Here is a 23,327-nt window from a genome sequence, read left to right on the forward strand (position 1 = left end):
ATTCTGTTCTGTCTGGTCTGGCCTCCAGAATATCAGGAGTGAACTGCTATAGAGGGCTTCCTTCAGCACACCTATCCACCTACAGCTCAGAGTTCAATGACTATAGGAGCCTGGATGAGGAAGCAAGCTTATGAGATGGTGTTTGAGTTTGATCTGCTCAACTTAAGAGCAAAGGGATATCAAAGCCACAATGGAGTTCTACGTGTTTCATACTGGTTGAATTAGGAGGAGGGCAGTAAATGTTAGCCATCAGAGCTGTATCCAGCTATGCTGCTTAAGCAGGGGCATGGTGACGATGTGTAGTGCATGTCTACAAGACCATATAACATAATAAGATCTGTGTCAGGGTTGCAGCTGTTGCCTCTTGTGGCACAGCACAGAGTTGGCCATGGGTCTGGTGAGGGCAAGGAAAGAAAGGAAGAAACTTCACAAGGTTTTATTTGAGGGCACCATCAGTGTACAGACAAAAGCACTACAAGTACAGCTTCTGTGAGGATTTGCACTTGTCTTCTGGAGTTCACGGAAGGCAATCTTTATGCAATAGGGTGAAGTTACATCCCTTCATTGGGCCTACCTGTTACTAGTTGGTTTTACTCCTCTCTTCTGCTTTACACATTTCAGCCAAAGTCACAGCCCTAAGCACCAATATTCTCTTCCCTTCAGAGCACATTGCTACCAAGGGAAGGTATGGTCATCTTAGTTTCCATTTTCTCCATTGCAAGCCTTATTCATGGCAGCTTTTGCAAACTGCTGCTAACTGGTCTACCAAGATAAAGCAGTGGGCTGTTTGAGTGAAGAGGCTTCTGCCGTCCTCTGACTCTTTGCTGTTTATTGTTAGGAACGTAGCAGTAACTCAGAGGTTATGATAAAGAAAATGCAGTTACTTCATCCAGGGCGTAATGCAAAGGTGGGACATAAAAGAAAGCAGAGGTTTCTTTCTGAGCCTGATGCGGCCCTGAGTTGCAGGAGATGACAAGGTCTTCAGTCAGTGAGAAGTAAAGACACCATGGAATCCATAAGGCATTGGCACTGCGACTTCTGCTCGCCCCAATTCTCTGAAGGTTTCTGCATCCAAGACAAGCAGGAAAGCACTACGGTTCTGCAGGGTGAAAAGAAAGATGGAATGAATGCCCAGGCTGAACTTCATTTCACTGTCCAACCCACTACATCTGTTGCACACAAAGGAGCTCAAATGTACAACCAGGCTGTACAGATACTTGGCCAGGAGCACTGACAGTCACAGATGCCTCTCAAGAAACACTGACGTTCCAAGGTACACTCCTGCTTGAAGTTTGCCTGGCTGTGCTGGGCAGTTGCAGAGGCACATGCATGGAACTATCTGCCAGAGCGATTACAATTCAGTTTTGTGGTATAGAAAGTAAACCTAATACTATGTGACTTTGACAAACTAGTAGCAGTAAGTTACCTCAACTGGGGAGACCACAACAGACAAGATGACTCCACTGTCTTCTGCTGTGGCATTAGGCACTGGCACAAACACAGGCTCTGATGGGTAGGATCCATCCTCCTGCCAAATCTAGCAAGCACAGTAACATATTAATTTGTTTCATATCATTAATATTTGTCTACTACAGTTAGAAAAGTTGCACATTGGAGTGCTCCCCACAAAGATGCCCAGGCACACTCTATGCTCCAAAAAACCTACAGTTCAACCTTTTAATTAATTCTTTTGATTCTACAGTATGATGGTGCCACTGTTGTGACAGCATGCCTATCGTGCCAGGCATCATGCAAACAGGCAGTGAAAAGGGTTTCTATAACTCATTTCATCCAACAGCTTGCGCTGGCACAGATATAAGCTACGAGCTCAGAAAGCACCACCATCCTAGCTGGCACAGCCACCTTCACACCACCCTAATGCAGACCATGTTGTGCCCAGGTCAGTTCAGTGGAATGACTCCCATTTATGAAAACAGATAATCTCACTTCACCTCACCTTGAAATTCTTGGTCTCCACATCAACCTTGATCAAGGAATCTCCAACCAAATGCCGAAAACCACATCCATAGAAGTAACGGTACCTCCTACCATTGTACTTAGAGTAGTTGATCTGGGGGAACTCCAAGCCCCCAACCTTTTCAAAGCCCTCAGGGTGGAGATTTTCATGTGTGCACCAGACCTAGAAGTATGCATTACACAACTGTCAGTTTAGCTTTGACTGGGCAGAAGACCTGACTGATCCCACCTACCCACTGCACAACCACTGTGGAGAAGAAATGTTAAAAGATGAGCCTGACATTGCATTTAGGCAGGTAGAAGCACCAATTCCATCTCTCTTATGTGTTTCACCCAAAGAACTAACTCATCATCACAGACGTTGGAAACTTCAAGAATCAATCTGATGTGAAAAACAGGAGCAAGTCTACATACTCCTGCAATGCTAGCTGTACTCATTTTGGCTGGGGTAGTGTCAATTTTCTTCATCATAGCTAGTATGGGGCTATGTTTTGGATTTGTGCTGAAGAGCGTTGATAATTCACGAATGTTTTCATTACTGCTGGGCAGTGCTTATACAATGTCAAGGCCTTTTCTGCTTGTGAAAAGCAGAAAAGGCCTGCTCACCACCCCAGCAGTGAGTAGGCTGGGGGTGCATAAGAAACTGGGAGGGGAGGCAGCTGGGACAAGTAACCCCACCTGACCAAAGGGGTATTCCATACCATATGACGTCATGCTCAGTGTGTAAAGCTGGGGAACGAAGAAAGAAGAGGGGACATTCCGAGAGATGTAATTGTGCCCTCCCAAGTAACCATTACACATGATGGAGCCCTGCTTTTCTGGAGATGGCTGAACATCTGCCTACCAATAGGAAGTAGTTAATTAATTCCTTGGTTTGCTTTGCTTGCATGCATGGCTTTTGTTTTACCTATTCAACTGTCTTTATCTTAACCCACAAGTTTTCCCACTTTTACTCTTCTGATTCTCTTCATCCCACTGGGGCGGCAGTGAGCAAGCAGCTGTGTGGTGCTTAGTTGCTAGCTGGGGTTAAACCACGAAACTAACTCAAAAAATCCCAGACCAGCACTCAGCAATCTGATGTACAAAGTACACACAGAGATGACTCCTCTCATAGTGGAAAACACACGTTCTACACCACTGAATGCCACTCTGCGTGACTGTTCAGAGCTGGAAGCAAAGAGCAGTTCTGTAGCCAGGCGAAAGCATGGGCGATTTTGTCAATGAAATTTGGCCAAGTATCATAATGGCTCATAATACTCTTGGGCATTTTTAGTAAGTCACAATCTGTCTTTGCTCTCTCATATAAGACAACCTAGTAACCTTGATGCTAAAACACTAAATCCCATCTTAGTAATGACCAAACCTTGCTTGCCTGGTGGACAAGATCTGGGAAGACAATAGCACAGAATGTTAACTGTTACAGGCAATCTCACCACTGCCATAAATGCAGTTATGTAAGTCTTTAAAACATACCTTGCCATCTGCATCTTTCACAGCCCTTGCCAATGTATAAGACAGTGGGTTCAGATTCTTCCCCACAGGTGTGTCTGAATTCACATTCAGTGGGAGAACAAAGCGACGAGGGAAGGCTCGGGATATTGAGTCATAAATCTATTACAGAGAGAGAAAGTTACAGTGATGGAAATAGGAGAGTGGCATTGAAGGCTAAGTGCCCTTTTTGGGAACAATTCCGTAGTTTTAGACATTCCTCCCACCCTGAAAACTTCTTTTTCTTTCTATTATGTGTTTTGCCAAGTTCTGGTTAGAGCTTTCCTTGTTCCGGTACTTTACAGTAGAAAACAAAAAGATAAACAATTAAATGGGTCAGCATTGCTTTCACAGTAATTAATGCTGAGTTGTGTATGCAAATCACTCAGCCTCCAAATCCAGGATAGGGACATGTGCTGCACTATATTTTACTCAGTTGGAGCAGACTTACATTGATCCTTTTTACAGCTTGTCCACATATTCCCCGCTGACTGTGTGACTTTGGTCCTTCTTGCCCGACCAAGATCATGAGCTAATAGGGCGAGCAAACTAGCAGCCCCGGTGTGGGAGACATTCTGTGGGTTGCATGAGAGGAATAACTCCACCATTGCCACTGAAGTTCTCTTCAAGCCAAGTTTAGAAGCCATAATACTTTCAAATATTAAGCTTCTAAATAAAATAGGTGGCAAGGACCCTGGTTTGGTGGTTTTCGGTTACTTCAATCTGTAACTCACCAGTTCAATGTGAAACTTCACTTGAATCATATGTGTTAATCTTGGAACCCTATTATCAAACCTTTTATGTTCTGTGTAACCACAGTAAACTGATTGGTTGAGGAACTCTGCCAAACAAAATATGGTTAGTCAGCAAGCAAAAGCACTAAGCATGGGGTGGGGAAAACAGACAAATCATGCTCAGGCATGCCTGAGTCTGTCAGTGTGGTGTCAATTTAAGATTCTGTTCTGAAACGACTTGCAGTGATGTGTGTGTATGCAGTTTAATGGCTATGCTACTTGTCAAAGAGTGTGGGTGTTGGAAACACATGCCTCATAAGGACATAAGGACACTTTCGGACAGATCGAATTATGGCTTTTTTGCTCAGAGAAGGCTGAACAAGAGCTGGAATCAGTTTGCAAAACAAAAGGTCATATTAAACTATACTTGAATTAATGTTCACCACAACAAAGGAAAGCGGAACAAAATGACCCTATGGGGACACAACTGTACTTTTCAGATCAGAACCAGCTTGCTTCTAAACAGATCAGAACATAGACAGAGGAAGTTCAGAGTTGTCTGAACATGTTGCACAAATGCCTGCCCTTCACCCACAATACGACCTATTTCCAATAAACACACCTGCAGTACAAGAAACTGAAAGCACCCCCACTTTTCCATTGTCTGACCTATGCAAAATAATGGCTCTTACATGGCTTTAAATGGTGCTTTTGACAGAGCTGGACATAACAAGTGATTTATGATTACATGCTGTTGTGAGGTGAATGTGAAGAACAAAATAAGGGTTTCTGTGATGATTGTGTTTCTGTGAACTATATAATAAAGGCTGGTTTTCTAAAGTAATGCCTTTAAACAACAGGGTTAGTCTTTCTTTTGCATGAAAAGTCCTGCAAAAACTTACTCAAAGGTCATGCAGAAACTTATTTTGCATACATTCTTGGGGGAAACATCTTATTACACAGGGATATGGAAAATGAGTATCATTAAAAATGAGATTTTAAAACAGAAGTACATTCTGCCAGGCTGATAGAGTTCTGTGTCACACACCAGTTTTAAACGTTTCAAGGAAATGCTCCATAGAGATTATCTTCTAAAGGACTTAAAAGGAAAGAAAAATACCAACATATCAATAGCCCATTATTTTAGTTTTTCCTTGTAGGCATGGTTCCTTTCCCCAGTTCACATCCTTCATCCTGTGGTCTCCCATACATAGTGTTTTCCATTCTACTAACCTGTCCCTTGCTTCAGAAAAGTAACACAACCAGCATGAGACCCCATCAGATCCTATGCAACACAAATGCAGACATCTTACCTGATCTAGACCTTCTCCACTCCTCCGCAGATTCTGAAGTTTGTAAGTACTTAGAGTTGTTCCGTCATCCTGGCAGCACAGATCAAGGACCACACAGCCATGATCTTCAAAGGCATTGATTTGATGGAAAGAAGCAAAGGGCTTACTGTACCACTGCCCTGGGAGCACCTACAGTGACCATAAGTGAAGTTAAATTTCCTCTCGAAAGATCCTAACACCTCAAAGAGTTTTCTTTTTTCTCCCCCATTTCATTCCCCACTCATTCCTTGGTATTCGACTTGTGTCTGTGTTACTACAGAATGGCTACTTTAAGGCAGTAAGTAGACAAAACCAGATGAAGAAAAGCAAAAATGTAAAGCAGCCCAGGATAGGCCCCTTGCTTTCAAGACCCCATCCCTATAGCACCATTCCCATGACTGGCTCTTTTATACTGCGTAGCACTTGTGAACTGCATTTCAGCCCCTGAGCTGGAATCCCAGGAACCCCAAATTGCTTATTTCTGCCTGTTCTTTTAGGGTTGGCAAAGAAGTGAATCAATAGAGAGGAAAATACATGAGGTAATCCCACTTCTAAAAAACTACACATATTCTTATAAAGCCTACATTACAGTAACTTCTGGATTGATTCGTATAACTATCTGTGGCTGCTACCCAGCACTCTTCTGTTGGGATCTAACATTCCAGCTACAGCTGCATAGCTGCTGGAGAGGACAAAGATCCACGTACCTCCCCAGTGTGCTTATTCACCACATGGAAGCAAGTATTGTACTGAGGCTCCCAGCTTATCCCTTCAGAAATGGCTTCCCCGCGGAGTTTGGAAGTGATAATCTGCAACAGATTCAGCTTGATGGGTTGCTCAATGAAAATGATGTAGTTTTCACTCATTCCTGAAAAGAGAAGGAAGGAGGTATCATCTGAGCGTTAGGCAATGTAGGGGCAGAGGGCAGTGAACAGCCCTATCTGCCTCACAGTAGGCTAAATCTGGAAGGTTTGAGATAGAAAGTATTCTTACCAAAGCTGTGATAGTAGGAGGGTTTCATCTTATCCATTGGAGCAATGGAGCACAGTACTTTCGCTCCTTCTAACGTGTCACTACAGTTTGACTTCTGTGGAGGGACCTGAATGATGTTATACCTAGACCCTGGAAAGGAGAAAGGGTGTTCAACACCACTGAGATGCAAGACCGTCCACATTCACAAAACCAAAGTCAGGCTCTGATCCTTTGTGTTTCCCTAGGATATTAGGAACCACAGTCATAGCTAAACTGAGCAGAAAACAAAAAGCCAGTTGTTAAGTCAATAAAACAATCTATGGAGGATTACCTAGCAAATAAAAAAAAGCAGCATGAAAGGATGTAGAAGGATCTTCTCAGTCTGATAGACTGCCATCTAACTTTATTGTCTGCAATGCATTTCTTATGTTAATTTAGATGATCCTATAAGAACAGGATGAGAAGAAAACCGAGTTCATAGCTCATGCGTCAAAGGAAATGAAAACTTGAGCCTTGGTGATTACTTACACTCCTTTAATAAATCTGACCACATGGCAGGAAAGAATGGCATATTTGAAATATTAATCTACAGTTTGGTCTCTCCAGCTGAAAGCAGCATGTGCTACAAAGATAGATATTGCTAAGCCAAAAGGAAATGAAAACAGCAAGAATGAAAAATGATCAAAATAGGGCAACTCTTCAGTGAACTGGAACCAGCCTGAGGTACCACAACGAAGAGCAGTGGCTGTTTGCACAGGCCTCAGGCATGTGAAAAAAGAAAAGGCTTTCATGTAACTAATAGTGAATGCTAGCTCTGGGCAGCCATGTTAGACGTAACTAGATCCCAACTAGATGTAATACTTATAGTTTTGGGAAGAAGAAAAATATCCCAGAAGATTCAGCTTTGCTGTAAGATAGCCAGGTCTCTGATAAATTCTACCTTCTCTCCTGTATTAACCCTTATGGTCCTTATCAAAAGCTGCTTATTGTAAGTGGAAAACACGTGGCTAATTGTCAGTTCTTCAGATGAGGCTTCAATGCTGGATCTGACTTCAAAAATTGTTCTCCTGTTTTCCATCGAAGCTTGGGAGAGGAAGAGTGGAATCTGTTGAATATACACAGGCCAAAGTCAGAAGCAAACTAATTGCTGACAGAAGCTATTTTTATGGGACTGCCTGACATTCTGAAATAAGAACTAATCTGGTTTGCCGTCATTTTGGCACAAAGAGAAACAGCATCTTCAAGGTCTCTTTAGACACTGAAGTTTCTTCAGGAACTGCTTTTTGAAGCAGCAGCAAGAAGCAGCCTGTACACCCTGTTCATGCCCAGTCTTACCATGTTTCCCATACGAATTGCCCATGTTGTATGTTGTCCCATCAGACTCATAATGAGGATGAGCAGTGGCCCCATTCACTGCAACAAATTTGCTCCAGTCTACCTGCAAATGCCAAAGAATTTCAGTCAGTACAGAAGTTTCCTGTTGCTCTGTAGCAAGCCACAGCCTTTCTAAATGTCAGTTTCACAAAAGTCTAAAGAAAAATAACTTGATGATTATGGCTCTAGTGTGGGATCTGGACTTTAGCCTTCATTTTACCTGGAATCTTCCTAAAATCCTTGAAAATTAACAATGTTTCTCTCTGTGTTAGTCCTACCAGTAGAATGTGATTATTAGCACTAGCCATTTCTCTGGGAGACATGAAGGTTACTAATGGAAGGAAGAGTTGACACAGTGGGAATGTTGCCCTTATGAGCATTTTAGCTGGGAGCCCATGTGATAACCACAGACACACATGCATGAAGAGACAGTCACTGCCCCAAAAAATCACCAAGTTTTTTGAAAGTACCTATAGCTAATCAACAGTTTACTCTCCTCACAGAAAAATCAGTTTAGCTTCGATGCGTCCAGCTAGCAGGAAAAGCTAGAACAAAGGTACAGTTGTGAGTACTGTTAACATGTACTCCTAGTTCCTGGGTTAGAGTGTCATTTTGGCTCATACAGTGCAGAGGCTGTATTGGGAAGAAAGACTGAAGGAAAAAGTTGGAGGAAGATCAATCAATGCATCTAAGAAGCAGCTTACAAGGGATTTTATTTTAATGAGAAGATGGCTCAGAGCTGAACATTCAAACTAAAAACACCCACAGATCTTTTCATCACTGCATTATGGCTTACAAAGCAGACAAAATGTCAAATTGTCAAACTCAAGTAGCATGCTATACTTCATAAACAGTTTCTTTGTGACTTGTAACTGATCCTATATGAAAGGAAAGACTCCTGGAATGCCTCCCTCGAGATCTGAAGGTGCGCTAAGCCTGGTATTTTGTGGTATTAAATAGCCTGCGGTAACATATAGGCACAATAGCTAAAACTGATTTAGGAATGACAGAATCCTTCCTCGGATCTTCTCATATTCCTCTAGCCCATCTAATAGCCAAATTCACTATAAGGGTGCAGGCAGGGGGACATATAGCTTATGCTTTCATTTCACAAGTCATTCTTCTCTCAAATACAGCCACACTCCTGTGAGATGATGCACAGAACAGATGAGCAGACTTCTACTCTGACTTTTCAAGTCACTTGCTAACATGGGAGAAAATAAAGTGGCAAAAATGAACTCTGACTTGACTTTACATTGACTTCACCACCTATTCACAACAGAGAGTTTAGTCTAGACTCTGAAGGGCAGTTTTGGAGTGTTTAAAACTGGGAGCGTAAGAAGGAGATAAAGGGAATAGATAGGAAGAATGAAGAGACAGGGCAAGAATACCAATCTGAGATCAGTGAAGTGAACTTCTTCCTGTATGCACTTTTATCCTTCACACACTGGTAGATACAGACAAGTCCAGGCAAGTAGCGATTGCACTGTAAGAATGCCAGCTGTACTCAAACGGAAATTAGTCTATATCTGTCTCCCCCTTGCTTGCTACAGTGGGCGGTGACTGAATCTTCACTCATGAAAGCTGCCTTATTGCTAAGAGATTTTTCAGGAACTCAATCACACCATGAAGAGATGCTTATTGCTATGGCCCAGAGCTGCACTGATAATTTCTTTTGGACTCTGGATTCCCCCTTGCTGCTCCTAGAAACAGCAAGGAGTACCTCCCGTATCATAAACTAATCCCCTTATCCCACCTCCCCACACCTTTTCCTTTGTTTCAAGTGTTTCCGGGTCCACTTTGTACATGAAGATGTTCTCACTGGTGGCATAATAGTCTCCTTTATACACAACGTAGTTCACACTGGCATTGTCACTTGGCTCTGAAACGAAATCCTGTATTTGTACACAGCTCTGTTTAAGCATGCGTCATATTATAGCAAGTTAGACAAGTTTAAACAAATAAACCCATTTGCAATAATCTAATCCCTGTGACTGATACCTCACTAATCTACAAAAGCACTCAGGAAACTCTCTGCACAATTGAGTTCAGAAGAAAAGGACAAGAACTAGTTCTGGAGGAAATCACTGCAGCGAAGCCAAGGTAATCTTCTTACTGTCGTGCACCCTTTGTTTCTGACCTGTTATTTCTCTCCTTTTCCTCCTTAGCCAAAGTCCTCTCTTCTGACAGCCATATGAAGAGTGCTTGTTTGATTTACAGCATTGGAAACAAGCATTCAACAAGACTTGAAGCTACAACTTGGGCTGAGGGGAAGGCAGGGATGCTATTTCTGTGACACGGCCTGGACAGGGAATGTCTCTTCTTTCCCTCTTCTCTTTCTGTTTAATACTGAGTCAGGTAGATGCCTTTTGAGAGCTATACACACACAACAGCCAGAGGTGTTCTTGCTACTCCTAGGGGAGCTGAGACTAACTAGACAGGTGGCTGAGAAGAGCTGAGGAAAAAGCAAATCCCCCCATTGGGGGGAGGAGGGGGGCAGGAACACAAAGCCTGAAGTTGCTACAGAGAAAGCCTGGAGAACAGGAATAGCCTGCAAGTGTGTAAAGAGTCAAACAGGCACAGGTGTGCAACTCCAACAGCCTGCTGGAGTTTGGAAAAGAAGCTGAGAAACGTAGACAGCTTTGAAATTTATTGAGAGCGCTGGGGTGGGGAGTTGGGGAACTAGGCAGACCAATGAGTGAAGGTATGAGCACCTTTGAAGAGAACAGAGACATGTCAGGACAGGATACACCTCCTCAGGGAAAATAAGAAGCAGAAGATGGTCACACATGTAAGCAACAAGTTGCAAATTTCAGGTCTGTTCTGCTTTTAGTAGAAAGTACTTTGCTTGCGTTTAAGCCTATTTCTTTTCTGACATACATAGAATCCTATAGGTAATGGTTCTTCCATTCCTGTGCAATACCGTCTCTTACCCTACTAATATAATCTCCTGCACCTTAGTACAGGAAGGGATTAGCCCACTTACCCTACAAGCTTAGCAAGGCAAGGTGTTTAAAGGGCAAAGCTGTACCTGAGAGCGAACAGCACGTTGTAATGCTCATTATCAGGACCGCACAGGCTGTTCTCTGTGGAATGATTTCTGTTGGAAATTTGCAACAAACTCTGGAATCGAGGTGAGCCGAAGTGGCACTAAAACATTAAACTGAACGTGCCTCTCGCAGCTAAGCCTGGCACCAACTTGCATTTTTGTTGGTTTTGTTCCAAGGGGTCATCAAAGAAGATCATGGGCTCAAAATAGGTCTACCAGACTTCCTTACCTCTCCCTTTAAATCTAACTACAAGTTCTCCAAATCTCAGAACACCTTTTATTTCTTAGGATCCCTCTTACGTGGCATCTCAAAGCGTGACATGAAGCGCCCAAAGACACTCTTGCATGGGTCTGGCATTGCCAGCGTCCCAAATTCTGAGACCACGATGCGGTTATGCTGGCTGTTAGTCAGGTAGGAACTGCTCTGCAGAAACTTGCTCCGATATGTCACTGTGCCATTTTCCAACTGGAATTGATGCAACAGGGCCATGCCATCAAACCAATGGTTAAATCTTCAAGAAGAGATAAATAAGAGAACAAGAGTTGGGCACAATATGTTGTTCTGCTATACTGTTCCCTCCTGCCTTTAGGTTTATTATTGTTTGTAAAAAGCTAATGCCCAGATCCCATGAACACTTGAACATGCATAGCCTCATCTGGGAAAACATTTGAATTGAATGAAACGAAGTGTATTTGCAGCTGTGGGACCTGAAGTCAGATTCTGACTTTCAGTGAGATTTGGGCTCCCTATATTACTTTTGAAAGTGGACCTCAGGGACTTCTGAAAATGCTATGTATAAGCTTTTGGGGGAAATAATCTATACTGGTAAACTCTGCAGACTCCCGCACAGGGAATAGAAATTGTGCTTTACTGTAGAACAGGAATAGAAATTATTACTGGAATTCCAGCCACACAAGAAGGAGCCTGTAGCTCTCAGCTGGTTTTAGGATTGTACTCCCTCTGAAATGAGATATCTCTGAGACTTTGAGAAAACCTTATGGTCTATCTCCAGAACTATGATAAGATGATCACCTTTGGCCAGTTGCTGCCATCAGATTCGGTGGAGGAAGAGCTATGTTTGTCAGTCAGCTAGAATGGCAGATTCCAAGCCAAAGGCAGTAGTTGCCTTCTTGAAATATTTTAAGACATTATTTTTAAAACGAGAGGCATTTGCTTCTAAAACAAGTCACACAATTTAGTGTAATCAATTTCACAGATCCTGCTCTGGATTTCAGAGAGCTCATAGGATGGACTTTGTTAATAACAAAGGACTAAGAATGTGAATGTTTTAATCCCCAGCTCTGTTCCCTCATTACACCATTCTGAGTAGGTCACAGCCTCTCTGTGACTCTGCTTCTCTAACCTTAATAAGTTAACCATGCTCCTATTTTCAGAGAGCTCACTGGGACATTCCAGATGAGGGAGCAACTGTTCTTAAAAATAAGGTAACATAAGCATTTCTTCCTTGTCTTACTTAAAAAGAAACTACAATGTGCTCCAAACAGTGGTGAGACATTTGAGAGGGTCCCCTTTAGTTTTAGGCAGAGCTCAGGCCAGAATCATTTGACAAACTCACCAAACCCGGACTTACTTGTCCTTGCCAAACTCAAACTTTCCAGGACCATTCCTCAGAAGATTGCCATTTATCCATTTGGGAATATGTCCTTTAATCTTTGCTGGGATGGGTTGAAGGGTCTCCTCTACTGTCTGAATTAAGGGTGAGATGCATTGCAAACCCTTGGGGCCGTGGAAGGTGATTTCCTCTTTTGATGGGCTGGGCAGGAAATTCTTTAAACCTGCAAAGCAAGCAGTGAGAACAAAAAGCAGGTGACTAAGATTTTCACTTGAATAAACAGCCAACTGCTAGAGCTTGAGTTTGGATGTCTAGAAGAATAGCATTCAGCTATTCTTGGCTGCAAGCAGCCAAGCTGTAGCTGATATTCAAACTAAAGCTGCGTTCCCATAATACCCCACACATCCACAGGGAGCTGAAAATCCAGTGGGTTTAACTCTACTGTAAATAGTCGATTAGAGACACCTGTTCTGTAGTCCAAAGGAGGTAATAAAATACATATTGATGATAGGAAAGAGAACTTCTCTTTTAATAAAGAAGCTTCTATTCTGAATTTATAAGTAACTGAGCGGAAGTAACATATGAAGATTTATTATAAGAACCTGTGAGGTCTCAAAAAGAAATCTGTTCCAAGCTGAGATGATACACAGAGCAATGTTGAGGGGGAGCCCTAAAAATAATCTCCCAATCATTTTAGACAAGCAGCCTGCTGAAAGAAGTGACAGAAAGGAGCTAGTCCTACTTTTGCAGACCAAAGCCACAAGCAGATTGATGTAATTGGCCATCTTGTAAAGCAGTGCATGTAGACAATGCTGCCAAAAGCAAGGCAGAGCTGCACACACCTCAGATAAAAAAACCCCTGCATTCTAAAACACCTTCTAACTTCACCTTGGTATCACAAAGGAAGTCAGGAAGAACACAAATGAAACTGAGCTGAAATACATTTATAGGACAGGAGAAAAAAAGATTAAACAGTTTTCCTTGGTAAGTAAAAGCTAGCATCAGAAAAGGATGATTTCTGATAGAGCCTCTTCTTTGAATGCAATATTCCCCTTATTAGGCATAGTTACAGGACAAAAGCATCAAGAAAGCATGAACTGATTGGAATGCTGTGTGCTAACAGCACACAGTTAGTTATTGGCTCCAGTAGCCTGGCTTGCAAAGCCTCATCAACACAAGGATTGTTTTAGCAATCCATTTAGCTGCAGAGGTGGATTTACCTAGAAAATATGCAGGTTGTTGACTTCCCTCCCAGTGCTATCACCTCCTCACCTAACACAGGCTTCATGTCCACAGGTCAGTGGTGTGGCTTTGCTACACTGCTCCATCCCCTCTGTAAGACCGCTGAGCCCTGAACTAACCTAGAACTTATGAAGATATAGGTGTAAGTGAAACACTGATAAAAAAGACAGCATGGCATACAAAAATCCAATCCTGAACCAGGTCTAGTACAGACACCACCACACGCTAAACAGAGTCCAGGCTGATACTAAACTTCATTCTGATTTTTTGATGTAGCAATTTCTTCTGGTTACACTAGTCACTTTCACCACTGCTTCTTCTAGCCTACATTCTTTAATCCATGTGATTAAGTGAAGCTGCTGTACAATTTACCTGTGAGCCTCTGAAACGATACTTTCGCATGTACAGAGGAAAATTGCTATTTCAGACAGGAGAATATCTGCAAAAGAACTGAGTTGGCAGACAGCATTTTTCTAAGTGTGCTGCTTTAGAACAGCCACAGACAGAATGGGTGTTAGGCATGGAGGAGGGTAAATTGCAAGATCCCTTCAATGTAGTTCTCTGGCTTGCCAATCCTCAAATCCTTCTTTAGATCTCTAATATGGTAAGTCAGCTAGATAAAGAAATCAGGCTGCAGGACTTAAAGCAATTAACCTCAAACCAGCAACATCCTCTCCCTCTTAAAATTCAATTAAGTTCTGATTAAATCCCATATGAAGCACTCAATCTGATCCCACCATTAGTGCTTCAGAGTATTTCCTTAGACATAAGGAAGCTTTTCATATCAACAAACACCTGGCAGGTTTAGTGACTGCAATCGCTATTTGCAGAAATGCAGCTTTACCATGCCAAGCTACTGTTTGTAAACATGTAAAATATTTAGGAAAAAAAATGAAAGCAATGTGTCCCTAAGGAGGTATTTTTGCATTCAAGCAGAAACAAAGGTGGCACGAGCAAGGGCAGCACTACACTGAAGCTTCCTGGAAGAGCAGTGTAATTACACCTGGGAATTTAGAAAGATACACTTCAAAGAAGAGCCTGAATAGCACTGGATAATCTCGTCCCAGTAGCTGTCCCAGAAAGTGATAGATAGGAACTCTATCTTAAAACTTACTATGTTTCCTCACACTTATCCCCTCTTTGGAAGGTTGTTCATTGCCCAGATTACTAGAAAAATCCTTTGACTTTACAGACGGACTTTATTTGTAGGACAATTTGACCCCCTTGTTCTTCCGTGAGCACTGTTAGGCGGCTATGGTAGTTCTCCCTCTCATGTGGTGTTTACCACATGTATTTAGAGTAAGGAATCATACCACTTCTTAAGCTAAGCAAGCTAAGTTGTTTTCGTTTTTCTTCTCCTGTGATCACCTTCCCGTTCACATGATCAACTTAGTAATCATTCCTGAAATCTGATCTAGTTAGAATTCATCTACTTAGAATACCTTCCAAGACATAGTCTAGAAAATGTCTGAGAACGGGCTATATACAACAAGAATGTGTTAATATCCCGTCCTACCAGACCAGAGAGAAAGAAACAAGCATATCTTTCTAGCTTTCCTTCTGGGAACCACTCAAATGTGCTGAAGATCCTGATAGTAATGCATGCAAAATGCCAGGGATGGGGCAGCCACAGCTTCTCTGGGCATCCTGTGCCAGTGCCTCACCACCCTCACAGGGAAGAGCTTCTTCCTAATGTCTAATCTAAACCTACCCTCTTTTAGTTTAAAGCCATTACCCCTTGCTTAATCCGTAGAAGACACAAGTCTCTGCAAAATACAGAAGACAGACTAGTTTTTCATCTTGAGCAGCATTTAAATTAAAATTTAATTAGACAAAATAAAATGCTGACTCTGTTGTGGCTGCACTCCAAAAGAGAAGTGAATAAGCAATAAATCAAACGCAGTACAGTCCCAATTGGGTTTACTGTATTTGCTTGAACATAATACCTGAAAAGCAGCACAATATTACACCCTGCCATCTCAGACTCTAACCTCCACCTTTTGCCTTCACCAGTCTTGAACCCCTCAGCTTACCTGAGTGTCCCACACTGATTTCTGAACTGAAGTTATTGCACTTGCCTTGTGCCTGCTGGGAAGTCCCCGTACTTGACTCCTTGTTCCATGTAGCTTGTTGATTTCCCATTGTCAGGGACTCAGCCACCCAGTTCCTTGCTAACAGGCAAAGCAGCATGTGAAAGAAGTGACAGAAAACACAGGGGAAAAGAAATGGAGAAAAGGAATGGAGAAAGGCTTGTCAAAGGGAGCTAAGGGAGAAAAGCAACTGTGAACTGTGCATACTCTTGCATATGAAATATCTGTTGATTTCCCAAGGACACCTATAGAAATAGGTTCTACACTTCCAGGGTGTTTTTTTGCTGACATGAAAAAGTGTAGTTTCTTTGTTAAATATTGATATACACCATCAAGTCCTTGGAACAATTGTCCAAGAAAGGTACTGTGAACCTTTTTGGGGTTTTTTGTATCTATGGATGTATTCTGGTGGCAGAACCAGGCAGATTTAAGACCCTTTCAGCTCTTTGGATACCCCAGAAGCAATCCTTTGATTCTCTAGGGGAGGAAAACAATATTACCACCATTAAAAAGCAGACATTCTGGTGAATTAAGTCATGATCTTTATTGATTTCTATTTTATGATAGTAGATCTCACTATTGGACAAAAAAAGAAAAGAGAGAGAGAGAAAGGAAAAAAGACTGCTCAATTTGTGCATGATACAACAACGGCAGAAATTGCAGAGTTCAATGGTGACACAAAATCCCTTGGAGCAGTTTCCCACTTGTATGTTCAGATCAAAGCTTCAGTAATGCTGCTGCTCTGAACAATCCTCTCCCTTTCACAGCCCGCCTACATGTCTCACAGCAGGCTCCCTTGCAGAGAGAATCTGCTGCTTACTGGTTTTCTAGCTCTAAACCATCAATATCTGCTAGTAATCTGAGAAAATCTGTGCAATATACTTGCCTCTCCTGCTTTTCAACAAATAACAGAGAAATCCTAGTTCCTAAATAACACTTCAAATTGCTTACTTCGAATTTCTGATCAATAGAAATTAAATTGCTCTAACGACCTGTGCCAGCAGCAGCTCTTAACAGCATCAGAAACCCCCTTCCCAAGATGGAATAGAACAATTTCTTTGTTAATGCATTTTACCTGGAATGAACTGCATCAAAGAGGAGAGGAAATGCCGCAAGATAGCAAGCAGGAGGCTGGTGACAGACAAAAGGATTTTGGAAAACATATTCCGCGCAGCAGAAGGCATCAATCGGAGATGGTCATGCGAAGGTACCGTGCCGGGATGATAGTGTGCAGCCAGCGCTGGATCGGTTGAAGAGCTTCCTGACATCATCATTTCAGAATAAAAGCCAGGAATATCTTCCCTAGCAGGTCAGGATGAACACGCCTGACTGCACTGCGCTGCTATAGCTGAGCCAGGCAGTCGCAGGGCACGGAGGAGACCTGCCTCTAGTTGAAGCAGCTCAGCAGCCCTAGACCCTCTTGGCAGCTGGGCGAGGTGTGTTGATGAAGTGCAAAGACATTACCACTGCTGGAAAAATAATGCTTTATTGCTATTTGCCAGCTGCAGCTTGAGAAATTGGAAGAAAGGTGAAAAGAGGTGACGTATTCTTGTACTGAGGTAGCCAGGATTCAAGGCACGTGATTTTAAAGTCATTGTTAAGAAATTTACTTCAGAGTCTCTACTGGGAGATAGGCTGATTGATCCATGATTCTTTGCCCTCCTTTTTTCTCATTATTCACCCTGATGATGTAAACCACTCACTATGCCCTTTTCCAACGCTTCCTTCATCATTAGGTTTTCAAATTCCAAAAGATTTTTAAAGAGAGAACAAGATTCTGCAAGTAGCAAAATTGAACTCTGATGAGTTCTAGACAGAATGTCATGAGCCTTAAACACATCTATTACTTATGGATTTGGTCTTTTTCTATTATGACCCCCATTCCTACATCAATGCTAAAAGGCAGTTTCATCTTCAGTAAAAAAGTCACAATTGGCATTTTCTCGGGGAAGAATTCTCTTTGCTGAGTACCTAAGCGGTCTCTGCATTATCTGTTTATTTTCCATTTTTAGCTATTAAGTAATAGAAGAGCAATGAGAGGAACTGAGTATTGGGTTTTCATGATTTATACTTTCCACACTGTGGAGGTATTCACAGCAAGGTCAGACCTGCAGAAGACTCGCTGTCAAAAGTTCCCTTGACTTCTAGAGGGTCCGAACTTTTTCCAAGACATTTCCACATTTTTTATAAAAATCCATTTATATTCTGCTACTGATCTGTCATCTCAGACGTTCTTGTTAACTTACTAAGGCACTGCAGCTTAAAGACCAGGAGGAAAAGCTTAAAGAAAACATAGTGACCAGCTGAGCTTTGCTGATCAGATTTGGCAGCTTTAAAGCCAATTAATTTTCTGTTCAAACCTCCTTCAGCAAAACCGGAAAGCGGATAGGGATGGCACTGGTGCCAGTATGATTTCATGTGTACTCATTCCTCAGAGACAGAACGAGCTTTTACTTTCACATAGAGTACAGAAGTTGGTTTGTTTCTCCTAGACATATCTAAATACCCAAGAGAAGCCAATCAGTGTAGAAACATCATTAGCAGGGTAGACAAATTGTCAACAAATAGGAAAACAGTAACATTTTATTTTCAAATGGTTTAGAAGAAAAACAGCATGTAATGATTATTCCCACATATATCGATGTTGAGCGGAACACTGAAAGGCAGCCAACAGGAAAAAAACCACACATGCACACAAACCACCCCCACACTGTATTTTTATACAGCGAAGTAATTATGGAAGGCTGCCTTTTAAATAGGAAGAGGCTTACGTATGAAAGCAACTAGTAAGTGGATATTTCCATTCCTGAAGTACTTTTTAGCTTCAAAAGAGAAGAGACTGGTTTATTTTAAATGGCTGTTTTAAACTTTCTGAACTTACCATTTCAAGCTGTTACTTTATAAAACTACATATTTTATTCATTTTAAGTTGGTCAGTGTTTATTATTATATATATCTCCTCACATAGCTTTGTGCAGCAAAACCAGAAGCTTTGGTGCTCTTAGCGATTTAAAAACAATTTCTTAACACACCTATTTCAGAATCTCACAAAGCTTTGAATGACTTCCCTTTAACAAGCATAACCACACTGTTCATAATCTCAGCTAGGTTACTGTGGCCATACTTACTGACTTCACTTTCAATGTTTTTTCAAATTCTAAAATCCTCTTACTACCACAGAGATCCCGCTCTAAAGTATAACATGTAATGACAACGAACTATATAAGAAATCCCTGTAAAAAAACCAAGAGTCATCGTTTAGAGAGGTATGTCTTGAATTTAACTGCACTTGAATGCCAGACTAAGCAGTTCTTCATTCTTCTAGGAAGTATAGCTTTAGTAAGTTTTACTGGATTTTATGAAGTTTCTCCATGGAGCAAACTGCTGCAGGAGTAACCCTGTATGTCTGCGCCCTCTTGATGCTCTAAGGGAAGAAACTTAGTTTATGTGATCCAATAGTTTTCTAAGTTCTGCTTCTTAATAATACTAGAACCAAAGGTTTTCAACTGGGATGTATTAGCTAATAAACTAAATCTAGGTTATCTAAATGCAGGTGATATAAAAAGTTTGCATAATTTTCACAAGCACAAACAGATAAAACGCAGCAAGTTTCTGACTTTGACAACAGGCAGACATGTAACAGTCAGGAAATTTATGTAGTTTTTCTTTAAAGACTTACATAAATAATTATAGGTGAATTTCTAAATTGAGACACTTCATAGATGACAATTTAAAATGGCTTTTTGTCATCATTATAGATGATCACAGATTTTAGAAAAACTTAGCACAATATTCTAGAAAACTTAACTTCCAAAATATTTTCTTTTTCGCCCACTTTCTCCTTTTAAACAGCATTACCAAGACCGATTACAAGATGAGATGTGATTATTAGGAAAGAGACTGGAAAATAGGAGGTGGACTAGTGGAGTGATTTTTCTGAAAGTCTTTAGATGCTAAAGATGCAGATAGGCACCTTATGGGATTTTCAAAAATTCCTAAGCATCTAAGGCGCTTACATGCTTAGGCACTTTGAAAATCCTACTAAGTACATATCTGCATCTTTAGGTATCTAAATACCTAGGAAAATCTCACCCTAGATGTCAGTTTCTCTCGTTAAGTGTTTTAAATAGTACCAGTTTGTCAGGTAGCACATTTGCTTGTGGCTTTTATCTAATAAAAAGGGGAAAAGAAGGATTAAGCCTGAACAAATTTAAACAGAAAATTAATACACAGTACTGGGGTAAAGATATAAATACATCTTATGCTAGCAACAGGACTATCCAGCACTTTTCTTTATTACATTAGCCTCACAACTTGTGCAAATGATGCTTTGTATATTTTAATGTTTCATCTTTTTCAACAGAGTCAAAGGACGAGAAAGAAAAAGTGCTCAAAACCCCTCCAGAAGCATCCTTAAATAAACTGGTTATACTGCGAACAATACTGATGTATCTAAATAACAAAATAAAAGGGCAGTGTAATTCCAGATTATTTTATCTAGTTATTTATTGACATTACCAGCAAAGTTTTAATGATGTGCTTTGATGTTTATATCAAAAGGGCCTTGGTTTCATTTGAAATCTCTAGAAGTATTAAAATGTATTTTCAAATTAAGACTTTATACTTCTTTATATGTTTCCCAGAGTAGTATTCTTAATAGAGTTTCCCTTTTTCTAGGATGATCTTTTGAATCTATTTATTCTGAGACAAAATGGAAATAAGATTGCAAGTATACTCTACTAAAATTTTAGCACCAAAACAGTTTCTAAAGTAGAAAGAAAAAACCAAACAAAAAACCAAAAAAACAAGAAAATCCCCCCAGAAAATGGCTAATGTAAAATAATCTGAGGTCCTTTCCTGCTTATATCACAAAAGTCTACGTTTCGTAGAAATGTTTCTATACTATATTCTAGAGCAAAAGACTGGTTGTGACAAAAGAAAAAAACATCCTTAGCAGTGACATTAGAAATACCATGCTGCTCCTGAATTCAGTTCTATTGAAATTCCACAGCCTTAAAACCAAGCCATGTAAAATTCACTCTGCTTTCTTTTTCAAATGCTTCCAATATTTTCTAGTAATGGAATCACGGGGACAGCCTAAGCAACGGATCAACAAGTAAGAAAAGATGTTTTAATGTGCAGAATCCTGGGGAGCCATAGGATTTAAAATGGATGTTTAGTATTGTTTTATACTAATTACCATTACCCTATGTATTGAATCTACTTATTTAAAAATTAAATTGCTGCTCAAGTTGTTGAAAGTCTCCTGAACTGCTGGAAATATTGACATAGGACACTTACGAAACACACATCATAGCATTCATCATAGTTTATATTTTAATACATAAAATATACTACAAATTTTGCTCTGCATTTCTGCAGTCTGACAAACTCCATTTAGCTTTGCAAAGTATTTGCGATCACAGTGAATCTCTGTTTCAGGCTCTCCCTTTTCTGTTTTAAGTGGTTTTCTATGGTCCTCGCTTCTTTTAGGATTCCATCAAGTTCTTGGATGTAAGAAGCATCCATCGCTGCTCTCTCACTTAATTGAAAAAATCTGTAGTTAAAATCAGTTAACGCCATTAACATTCTCCATTCCTAGAACTGCTTTTATGCTTTTCTTAAAAATGTGTTGCCTACCAGTACTCAGTTTCTGACCAGATTAGTTCTCTGTTTTAACAGAATATAGCATTTTTCTTTCAAAATCCATGCTTAATGGTTTTCAGCGCTAATTTCTCTAAACTGCAGCCACAGTAATCACTTATCTAGAGAAGCTACAAAAGTGCTGTACAAACAGGACAAAGTCAACTTGCCTTAAAATGTGAGCATATTTTGATAACAAGTTAGTAATTTCTTTGTTCATCTCTGTTAAAAGAAAAAAGTAATTTTATTCAAACCTTTGCATGAATTTTCATCTCGACATTAAATCAGGTAATTACATAGTTACTTTCAGTATATTTAATACGTCACCATTTAAAACTTTTTCCAGTTGTTCAGGTTTGCAAAGGGACTGTGAGCCCTCCGAAAGAGTCAGATCTGTTTTGTCAAGGGAGGACAACTGAGGATTTTCTGAAGCTTCATTCTAACAACAGAGCACAAAAAAATACGGGTTCTAGAACTTAAAACACGATTAGCACAGGTAGACTTTAACTGAGAAAAAGAGAGTTGAGTTTTTAAAGGATCTTGAAAGGCCGTTTTCAGGGAAAGTGCAAGTGTTGCACAGCATCAACACCGTCCATCATGAAAAGGCATGGCATCTATGGGAGTGGGTGGGAAGCGCCAGCTTGAGATCTTTGCTTGTATCAGTAATAGCTGGTGTACTTCAGAAGCTTACTCTCCAGAAGTCCTGCATAACTGTGATGCAGTGAATACCCAATTTCATTGGTCTTCAAACACTAAGAGGAATTGCACAGTCTCCTTACACAAGAAAGTCATGTATGTTTCGACTAACCTACATAAACTGACATGGAGCTCTTTGCCCTCTCTTAGGCGGTGAGAGAAACCCATTGTAATGCTAGAGGAGGGCATGGGACTGGGGGGGTTCTACTGCTCCCCTGGGGCCACAAGGGCCCAAGTCCTCCCTCCCTCCCTCACACAGCACGGCTCACCTCCATCTCTTTTTTACGTTTACTTCGATTTTCATCAGCCTTTTGAGCGCTGCTTGTCATCGTTGCCTGGTAAGAAGTACAACGTTGTATTTGGTAAGCGGTTATCTTGCGTGTCTGGAAATCATCTCTGTATAAAAATGGGTAAAACCTGTCACCAGCACCTCTTTAAGCTGCCCTGCAAAGGAGCTCTCCTCCTCACTGGAGGCAGGTAGAGCCTCCAAGCATGGCGAGAGAACCGATCGGAGCTGAAGACAAGCGGGTCCGAGCGCCAGGCTGGCCCGGGCCGAGGGTCAGAGCCCAGGCGCTGAAGGGTGCCTAAGGTCGGCCTCAGGCTGCCAACGCCGATTCTACCTTGTCCAAAAGGGATCTGTCCCTCCCTCCCAGTTCTACCTATGCTTCCCCAGTACCCCCCACGCTTACGGACATGGGGGCACCCCCTCCGCCCCGGAGGCCTCCCCCTTTGCCCGGACCTCTCTCCTCAGGCAGCGGTTAACAGTCCTCGCGTTAAGGGCCGGCGCGCGAGAGCGGCCGCGGCGGGCCGGTTGCGGGCGCTGCCGTCCCCACACGCCCCGCAGCGCTGCCCCGGCCGCTGAGGCAACTGGAGCCCGCCCTGGAACCCTGCCCCGGCCGCCTGCGGTGCCCGGGGCGGCTCCCGGGCAGGCTGGGAGGTGGGCCGCATAGCCCGCTCCTGCAGGGGCTCGGGCAGCCGGGCCCAGCTGGGGAAGGGCAGAGAAGGAGCACAAGGCTCCCCGCTAAAAGCTTTCCTGATGCAGAGGTCCCAGGAAGAAGCTTTCCATCCCAATGAGAGTTAAAGCATGAGGAGACTATCTGTAGCTAAAACGTTGCCCTGTCCACTCAAACAATTCCAGTTATATATCGTCTTCTAAG

The 23,327-nt window shown here is 41.7% G+C and overlaps 1 protein-coding gene across 3 annotated transcripts; it reads right to left on the bottom strand.

Annotated features, from left to right (window-relative positions):
- Positions 1-420: 420 nt before the first annotated feature.
- On the bottom strand, positions 421-22,682 carry BCO2 (beta-carotene oxygenase 2). 3 transcript variants are annotated; one of them, XM_030505340.1, is made up of 14 exons: positions 22,440-22,682; positions 21,802-21,913; positions 15,820-15,912; positions 12,518-12,722; positions 11,226-11,437; positions 9,643-9,758; positions 7,838-7,940; positions 6,524-6,652; positions 6,238-6,398; positions 5,513-5,680; positions 3,451-3,588; positions 1,958-2,140; positions 1,427-1,537; positions 421-1,099 (listed from the first exon to the last, which is right to left on the bottom strand). In XM_030505340.1, the coding sequence occupies exons 1-14, from the start codon at positions 22,497-22,499 to the stop codon at positions 986-988; spliced, it is 1,905 nt and encodes a 634-aa protein (XP_030361200.1). In that variant the 5' UTR covers positions 22,500-22,682; the 3' UTR covers positions 421-985. The 3 variants fall into 3 exon arrangements, with proteins under 3 accessions (XP_030361200.1, XP_030361199.1, XP_030361201.1); XM_030505339.1 differs by lacking the exons at positions 21,802-21,913; positions 22,440-22,682 and adding an exon at positions 16,907-17,158; XM_030505341.1 differs by lacking the exons at positions 15,820-15,912; positions 21,802-21,913; positions 22,440-22,682 and adding an exon at positions 16,907-17,262.
- Positions 22,683-23,327: the final 645 nt, after the last annotated feature.

Source organism: Strigops habroptila, chromosome 17 (genome assembly GCF_004027225.2).
Source record: "Strigops habroptila isolate Jane chromosome 17, bStrHab1.2.pri, whole genome shotgun sequence".
In the NCBI taxonomy this organism is placed as follows: Eukaryota; Metazoa; Chordata; class Aves; order Psittaciformes; family Psittacidae; genus Strigops; species Strigops habroptila.